This window comes from Crocodylus porosus, unplaced genomic scaffold (genome assembly GCF_001723895.1).
Source record: "Crocodylus porosus isolate Cpor-Errol unplaced genomic scaffold, CroPor_comp1, whole genome shotgun sequence".
Lineage (NCBI taxonomy): Eukaryota > Metazoa > Chordata > Crocodylia > Crocodylidae > Crocodylus > Crocodylus porosus.
In genome coordinates this window covers 54,077,631-54,086,219 of record NW_017728906.1, presented here as the reverse complement: position 1 = coordinate 54,086,219, position 8,589 = coordinate 54,077,631, and the positions used below count along the sequence as shown (strand labels likewise).

The window sequence follows — 8,589 nt, the reverse complement described above, 5'->3', positions numbered from 1 at the left end:
CTCTTGAAGGTGTTCAATGTAGGTGCTTGAACCACCTCCGATGGCAGGCTGTTCCAGACCTTGGGGGCTCGGACAGTAAAGAAATTCTTCCTTACGTCCAGCCTAATACAGTCTTGTAGTAGTTTATAACCGGTTGACCTCATCATCCCTTGGGGTGCTCTGGTGAACAAACGTTCCTTCAGATACTGGTGTTCACCCCGATAAACTTATAGGTAACCATCAGATCACCCCGAGCCTGCCCTTTTCCAGGCTAAAGAGCCCCATGGCAGCCATCTATACCTGAGGTTCAATCATGGGTGGAGTCCCACCAGGTCTCCGTTATTCCTATGACATCATAATTATTTGCATGGAGCAGAAGGAGCTCGTCCTCCTGTTTATTCCCCAAGCTCCTGGCATTTGTGTACAGGCAGGCAAGTGTCCCCTTGGGGGCTCTTGCCTTGCTCACAGATTGTACCAGGGCTGGGGCAGGGGTGGGTTCCCTTAAGTGTCTTCGCCTGCTGGCTTTGGAAGGGTTGCTCAGTGGGCCAGCAGTGGTGGTAGTCCCCCTGTCCCCCCATGGGCTTAGTTTAAAGCTTGGTGGAGCAGGTCAGCCAGCCTGGCTGAGAAGAGGCCATCTCTTCCCAGCAGCTCGCTGCCTCTCTCGCCAAAGAGTGGGCTGTGGTCATGGAAGCCAAAGCCTTCCTGATGACACCAGCACCACAGTCTTTGGTTGACTCTGTGGATCCTCCTTTCCCTCCTCAGCCCAGCCTGGAAGGATCGACGAGAACACCACCTGTGCCCCCAGACCTTTAGCCCCGCTCCCAAATCCCTGTAGCGACTCATGACCCGGCTGGGAGCGCTCCGAGCCATTTCACTGGTGCCCACGTGACTAAGGAGCATAGGATAATGGTCTGCGGGCCAGAGGAGCTTAGGGATCTTCTCTGCAATGTCCCAGATGTGGGCCCCCGGCAAGCAGCAGACTTCCCGGGCTAAGGGGTCAGGGCGGCAGATTCCCCCTCAGTCTCCCTCAGGATGGAGTCTCCCATGACAAACACTTTGTGCTTTGCTTGGGGAGAGCGGGGGCAGTAGCTGCGGTTGAGCCTGTGTTGCTTGTGGGAGCTGGCAACTCAGCAGTCTCTGCTGGAGCAGCAAGAAATGTGTACCTGTTGGTAAGCTCCAGTGGGGCAGGGGCCTTGGTGCGGCGGACCTTAGGGCCCTTGACCGCCTTGGTCCATGCCCCTGACTGGACAGAGTGGGAGGTCCTGGAGTCCTCCTTTGCCCTGAAGGGAGACAGTGGTCTACCTTCAGGTCCCAGGGGAAAAGGGCCTGGCAGTAGGAGTCAATCTCCTGCTCACAGTCCCTGATGGCAAGCAGTCTCTGGACTGTGGCCTGGAGCTCCTCCAGCTGGTGTGCCAGAGACCCCAAAAGGGAGCAGACCCCACACGGGGAGGTGGCCACGCTCGTGGCCACCAGAGCCTGAAAAAGGGACAGGCAGCCCCCACAGCCGAAAGCTAGGTGCTCCGTCTGCGTGGAGCCTGGAACCTCGGGCTCTGTCTGGGTGGCCGTCTCTGAGGTGCCGGGCGGGGGGCCGCAGAGCCCGAGGGGACCCGAGGGGTGCGACACATACCTCTGGTAGGCTGGCTATGGCTGGGACTGTCTACCTTGGGGGGTTCGCAGGCAGGGTCTCGGGCCCTCCCGCGCACCCTCCTGCGCGAACTCCACACTAACTCACGCACTGGCAGACAAGTGCGCCTGTTTGCGCAGCTCCAGTCACGTGGCTCCCTTGGGGGCTGGGAGAAGCAGGGGCCTGGGCAGGGCTTGACTCGGCCCGGCTCCCCTCAGCCGCCTCCTCCCACTCAGAGGGGTTAACCCCTCCCACCACGGGCCCCACTTCCAGCTGTGCTGGGGGTCTGCGGGGGCTCCGCGGCTGCTGGGGGGTCTCTGGGGGGCTTCAGGGGAGCAGGGGTGTGGCGGGCTTTCACCCGCGCATCTGTCACCACTCCGGAGCCTAACTGAGGTTTTTTGAATGCCATTCTGTTTTCTGGATACACCCAATAATAGCAGATCAGTGAAGCAGCATGTTAGCTTGATTGGCCCTAAAACCAAAAACTAGCAGTCTGTCCTCTCAAAGATACTCACTTAAGCATCTGGGTTTGCTCTCTGATTGGAGGCAGCTATTTAAGATAAGATATGACTTCTACAAACACTCGTATCTTGTTACTATGTGCAAGATCTTTGAACTGCCCACTGGTACGTTGACTAACAAAGATCACAGCAGCATGTTAGTATTTGGTTTTGATGTATGCAGGCTTACAATATTGGGAACATCTGTTCTCTTGTTTTTAAGACATTTTTAGTTGTTTTTTCTTTTTGAAAGACCCTTGATTGCTTAGTGTCTCTTTTCTCTCGCCCTTTGTTCCCCAATATAATGTAAAAATATGGAAGTAATTGGGAAGAATCAATTGACTGGATGCCCTAAAGATTTTTTCAATTTTGCAGCCTAGGACTGGTCTTCCACTTAGCACATATTTCAGTGCAGTGAAACTTCGATGGCTGCTGGATAACGTGGAAGAAATTAAGCAAGCAGTTGATGATGGACGCGCTATGTTTGGCACCATTGATTCATGGCTTATATGGGTACGTTTGTGAGGTTTTGTATCACAAGCTTTGATTGCGAACGCAGACACCCCCTCTTGCGTGAACACCTGATTGAGTCATTCTTAGGAGGCTATGTTTGATGACAGCTGTATGTTTGCCTGTCTCTGCAAAGTCTTCCCACTGTTGTAGTAACCTGTTTTTTTTCATGTCATCCTAAACAATAAAGGGCATTTTTTCAGACTGAGACAAAAGGCTCTATATTTACAACTGCTTTCAAGTGCTTTAATTGTGTATGACTTGCTCTTAACACGTTGTGGGGAAGAAGGAAGTGTTCTTAGCTAAAGCAGACTTCCACATTGTAAATATGGCCCACCTAATAACTTCTAATACTGACATTTGGGCAAGACAAGCTAATTCATGCCATATGTCATTTAAATATTCTAACCATCATGCTTGGAGTGGGTCTTGTTAGCAAAGTGTCACTAAAATTTTGCTTATGCTTTCGGAAAATGTGGACCTTCAGAGACTTTAGCAAACTACCTTTGCAGCATGTTGAAAAAGGAGAAATTAAAATACACAGATTCAGATTCCTGTACTGTGTATAATTCTTCTTTTGTCTAACTTCTCATTCATTCATTGAAAAGGTGTCAGAGTTCCAGCTTCTAAGGGCACAAAATATTCTTAATGGAAATAATTTCATTTTAATAAATGGTTTTTTTTTTGTTTTGTTTTGTTTTTTTTGTTTTTTTATAACACCTGTACACAATTAGTGGGCTGCTAATTTTTTCCCCTGCTGACATTATTGCTGGCTGCTTTATTCAGAGTTTGACTGGCGGAAGGAATGGAGGTGTTCATTGTACCGATGTGACTAATGCCAGTAGAACAATGCTGTTCAACATTCATTCCTTGGAGTGGGACCCTGAACTCTGCCAGTAAGTTCAATTTTTTTCATTACATTTAGTGAAATAGCAGTGTTAGTGTCTGTCTTTACACATCATTGACTAATTGTGTCTTTCAAAGATTTTTTTTTTTCTCAGACAACGCTTGTCTGGTCACATTTGTGACTAAAAAGCAATTAGTTGTATTTACTATGAACATAACAATTTGGGTTTCTTCTTTTTACATATCCACATAACTGTTGTCTGGATTAATGAAGGGGGACAAACTCTAGTATTTTTCTATAGCTGGAAAAATGGCACACAAGGAAGGCATAAACCTTAATAGATTTCATTTCATTTCTTAGCTCTCAAACTAGTCCTTCAGAACATCCACATTTACTATGGTGGGAAATTGTAGATGTTGTTTTAAATTCAAGCTTTACAAAGAGTTGTGTTGGGTTTGGATGTTGGTGTTTTTTCTTTCTGTTCTTTTCTATCTCCCCTTTTTTTTTGTTTAAAGTACGTATCTGCTTTGAAAATGACGTTCTGGAATGTGACTGGGATTGGATGTGTTGACTGAACGCTCAAAAATACATGCATTTTTAGAGTATGGACAGACCAACGCTTGGAGTAATCTAACTGTAGTGGAACCCACTAACTCTAACCCTGCTTTACTCAAATATAGGGTGGGGAAGGGTTGGTCTACAGGCTTATGCTTCTGAGTAGCAGCCATTCCTCCCCTTTTGAAGCCACTACAAGTGTGGTTTTTTTGGTTGTTTTTTTTTGTCTGTATCCTTAATACAAGATGGGTATCCTCCATAGCAACTGTGTGGAAGGGCAGTGAGTAATGGATTAAGATATGGCAATCACAGTTTCCTTCACATGGTTATGTTTTATAGTTTAAATTTGTCTAAGTAGATCTTCCTTATTAATTCAATACAAATAGATGCAAACTAACTAGTCTTGTTGTTTTCAGGTTTTTTGATATTCCTGTGGAAATGCTTCCAAAAGTGAGGAGTTCCTCTGAGATCTATGGCCTGATGGTATGTAGGTTTGTTTGTTTGTTTCTTTTTTGTGCTTAAACTCTCTCTCCTGCAAACACAGTTATTGAAGCATAGGTTGAAAAACCTCCTGGTAGTCTGTTTTTTAAAGCAGTGTAGGTTGATTGTCAACATTGAAAATAATAGTAGTACCTTTACCTGTTATCACAATGGTGCTCAACCTCTGGCTCAAAGAATAAATTCAGCCCATGGGAGCTCCCTACAAGTGTGTAAATTTGGCATCAGGGAGCAGTGGCAATATTAACTGCCATGACTGAGTGCAACTAATGCTGACCCCACTACCTGCCACCAAATTTTCAGACCTGTGGGGACCCCACAGGCTGGATGACTGTCCTGTATGGTACATGGGTTTTCTCTGCTGCCATGAGGCCAGGCCAGATTGCACCCATGAATGACTCCATGTTGTAACCCCATGTTGGATCCAACCCCATGCCATTCATCTAGCCTGCAGGGCCAGAAGGTTGTAAACCACTGTTAGCTAATGAAAACAAATGGAAGGACTTTTCAGTAATAATAAAAATCTGATTCCTATTTAGTGATTCACAATCTACTTGGAAAAATTCATTCTGAAAAACCACAAAGAAAAAGTAATTAGCTAGCTTCAAACAGTGCCCTTGCTGAAGTGATTACTACTTTGGCAGCATTAGCTGCAGAAGGAGCAATGAGAGATTTATATGGGAATATAATTAGTAAAGGGAATGGTAAGACTACTGTTTCAGGCTCATGAGATTTAAAAGGAGGATTTGGTATAATTCTGATAGATCAAAATTACAAGTGGCATCTTGCATTGTCTTTGTTGTTGTTGTTAAGAATCTGGTTCTAGTTGCTAGGGTAAGCTTAAGGTACAAAAAACACTATTGGAGCATTGCTGGTCTTGCAGTCAAACTGCTTCTTGAGCAACTGCAGAGACTTCTCACAGGAGGCAGTCCTGAATTGTGGCCAGTCAGTTGTGCTGAGACATTTGTACCTCAGAAGAAGTGGTGCGGTATGGTACTATAATGTTAATGAATCTGACCTTGTTTTTCCCTTGGCTGGGAAGTCTTCAGAACAGGAGCCTGTATATAGATTCTTTTCTCTACAGGAAACTCTTTTCTGCTCTGAAGGTTATCCTTTTATATATGCTCCAGATAAGTCTGCCTTGCCCTTTTTTAATTATAAAATAAATTTAAAAAAAGTCTGGCTCTAACCAGCCAAAAATCTAAATGTTTTTGCCAGTGGGATAAGACATTCACATTTAGAATCCAAAGGGGTTAGATTAATTTAGAACAACTTGATTACTCTTTGCTAGTACAGCAGATGGGAGAAGAAAAATAGTACAGGATAGTAGATGATTTTCAACTTGTACTAGTCTGTTTCTGTTTTTCCCTTTCCCAACCCACTTTTTTTTTCTTGCTGACTGTAGAAAATCAGTTCTGCTGTGGTGAGTAGAGGCTTTCATCAGGCTGTCCACCAGTTCTCATCCATTTGTTCAAATACAGTGCATTTCCACTTACAAATGTTATTTTTGCATACAATTAAGTAAAATAAAATTCGTAAGTCTCTCCATATTGAAGCACTGCAATGATATGACCAGGTTAACTATGAATTAGCTGGAATGCTTGCATAAATCTCAGGTGGAGAAAAACATTTTTTCGTAAGAGAAACAAACATAGCTACTGGCTAATAGAGAGAGCTTTCTCTCATAAGAATATGGAATATCCTTTTGCCTTCAATATTAATAGATTACTGGCATATAAATTTTGTGGTTTTTTTTGTTTTTGTTTTTGTTTTTGTTTTTACAAATTCATATAAACTGCTGAACATTCAGCCTATAAAATGGGAATTCAAGAAATAACTAAGACTTTCCAACTGGAAATGCACTGTTATGTCTTACGCATGGCTTCACTGAAAATGCAATGTCACAGCTCCACAAAGAAGCAACTTTCTTAAGTAAAGCAGATCTTGACGGGGTACTGCATATCGGTGATGCCTGTGGTTATTTGCAAGAATACACCTGAAGGATCTGTCTGGAACATTGTGATTTGTGTTTTGAAGAAATGCTGCATAAATGAAAACTTTTTAATCTGAAAATGAGATCTAATTTATCTTAGTTAAAAAAATGAGTTGTAATTTTTCAGAAATGCTATAAGTGCAAAGCATAAACGTTATTGCTAGAGGCCACATGTTAGCATCTTTGTGTTCTCTGTCGTGGATAATACTATAACTCTTAAAACAAATTATGCTGAAAATGAGAACTGTTAAAATGGGTTGGTCTAGTCCTCCTTTGAATCTTGAGTCAGCCTATGAATCTTGCAATTTCTTGGCGTAGTTTTAGGCCTGATGTGGTAGATTAAGTAGAGATCCTATGTGTACTAGGATCATGGTGTTGCAGGGACCTCTAATGTTCCCTCTAAGTGACAGGACCTGCTTTGCAGGCCATCTTTTTTTTAAAGGCACTGTTTCAACCCTTGTGGCTTCAATGCATTTCTCTTGTACGCAGTGTAGAGGGGAGAAAGCTCTGCTCATTTACTCGCAGGAAAAATTCCTCTTCAGTCTGAATCTTGATCTTGACCACAGAGATGGGAAACGTAATAATCCAAGATACATACTTTTATAGTCTAATAGCAGCCATCATAGAAAGTATAGAGCATATATTCATTTAAAAAAAAAATCCAATTCCTATAAAGTCAAAGTGATGTAGAAGGGAAGGCAAGAGAAGAGAGGTAGAACGAGGCTAGCTAACAGAATCCTTCCAGAGGGTTGGCGAGGGTGGTACCATTTTACTTTTGGAGTGGGTGACCAGGGTGACTATACTCTTTAGGCTCTTCCAGTCTTCATTGTATTTATTTTTTTCCCTCCTACATCCACCTTCAGCTTTAGGGCAGATCAGGTTCTTTGGCTAAATCTGATACCTTTCATTAAACCAACTAAAACTTTAGTTGCTCCAGTGAAAGATATCAGGTTTACCCACTAAACCTTGTCTGATTATGTCCTTAGGCCACCACAGCTACAGCCAACACCTCTGAAGTTTAGATGCAATTCATGCATTTAAGTTGCATTGTTTTTTTTTCAAGAACAAAACACTTAAGCTTCATTGTTGTACCCAGTGGGCAATTGTCTTCTCTTCCATGAAACCTAGATTTCAGGCCCTGTGTTTAGCAATTATGTGGAAATTGATGAGAGTAGGATTAGCCTATATATAGCTCTTGGGCATATCAGTTGAGTCCCAGGCATGTAAAAAACAAAACAAAAAACAAAAAAAAAAACCAACCCAAACAAACCTGAACAGCATTTTTCATTCATGCTAATTTGCCACACCATGATATAGTATTGATCATGATTTTCATATTGCATACTAGCTTGTAAAAATACAGACAAATGAGTTAAATTTGGGGTTTTTTGGAGTGTACCTCAGTGAAGGGAGAAGAAAAGTAATGCAAGCTGTGTTTTTGGCACTCTTGTGATGTCCAGCTTTTACCAAGAAACCATGTTAGAAACTTGTTACTCTTGCTAAATGTTTCACTGTCTTCTGTTGAATGTTTATGTTTTGAATGCACTTACTAAAAAATGTTCTTCGCTTTTAAGTCACTACCCATTTTCATGTGGGTTAGAGCTTGGTTTCCATACATATATGAAGCATGCATCATTCTGTTAAAATGAATGGATCGTTCTTTATTGCACAATTATTGCAATATTTATTTAAGAAATGGGAAATAATCCAATCTTACATGTTTGCCTTTTTTGTCAGAAGTCTGGAGCTTTGACAGGTGTACCAATTTCTGGGGTGAGTTGTACTCCAATTCAAAGTCTGGTGTGAGAGTTTGATTTTATAGAGAAAGATCTTCACTGTATAGAAGTGTTAAAATGAATTAATATTGTTGCAGAATAAGCAGACTTGTGTTGAAACATGTCATTTTTAATTCTAGCAAGCATGGTGTATGTTCTTGCTGACATCCAGGCTCACATCCAAGCCTGCTTTTCATTATCAAGCCCAACTGAATTATTAGCATTGATCTATATTATCTGTGAAGGTAGCTCCACTTAAGTAAATGCTATGAAAAGAGGATAATGTATCACCAAATAAAGGCTTAAAG

At 42.6% G+C, this 8,589-nt stretch overlaps 1 protein-coding gene across 9 annotated transcripts in view; it reads left to right on the top strand.

Annotated features, from left to right (window-relative positions):
* Positions 1-8,589, top strand: part of GK (glycerol kinase) — a 103,248-nt gene that overhangs the window by 69,474 nt on the left and 25,185 nt on the right. For 4 of the 9 annotated variants that reach the window (XM_019529146.1, XM_019529145.1, XM_019529139.1 and 1 more), the window contains 5 exons: positions 2,479-2,616; positions 3,400-3,509; positions 4,432-4,498; positions 5,919-5,936; positions 8,244-8,279. In XM_019529146.1, the coding sequence (XP_019384691.1) occupies positions 2,479-2,616; positions 3,400-3,509; positions 4,432-4,498; positions 5,919-5,936; positions 8,244-8,279 (369 nt within the window). The remainder of the gene's footprint in view (positions 1-2,478; positions 2,617-3,399; positions 3,510-4,431; positions 4,499-5,918; positions 5,937-8,243; positions 8,280-8,589) is intronic. The other 5 variants (XM_019529141.1, XM_019529144.1, XM_019529140.1 and 2 more) reach the window with 5 other exon arrangements.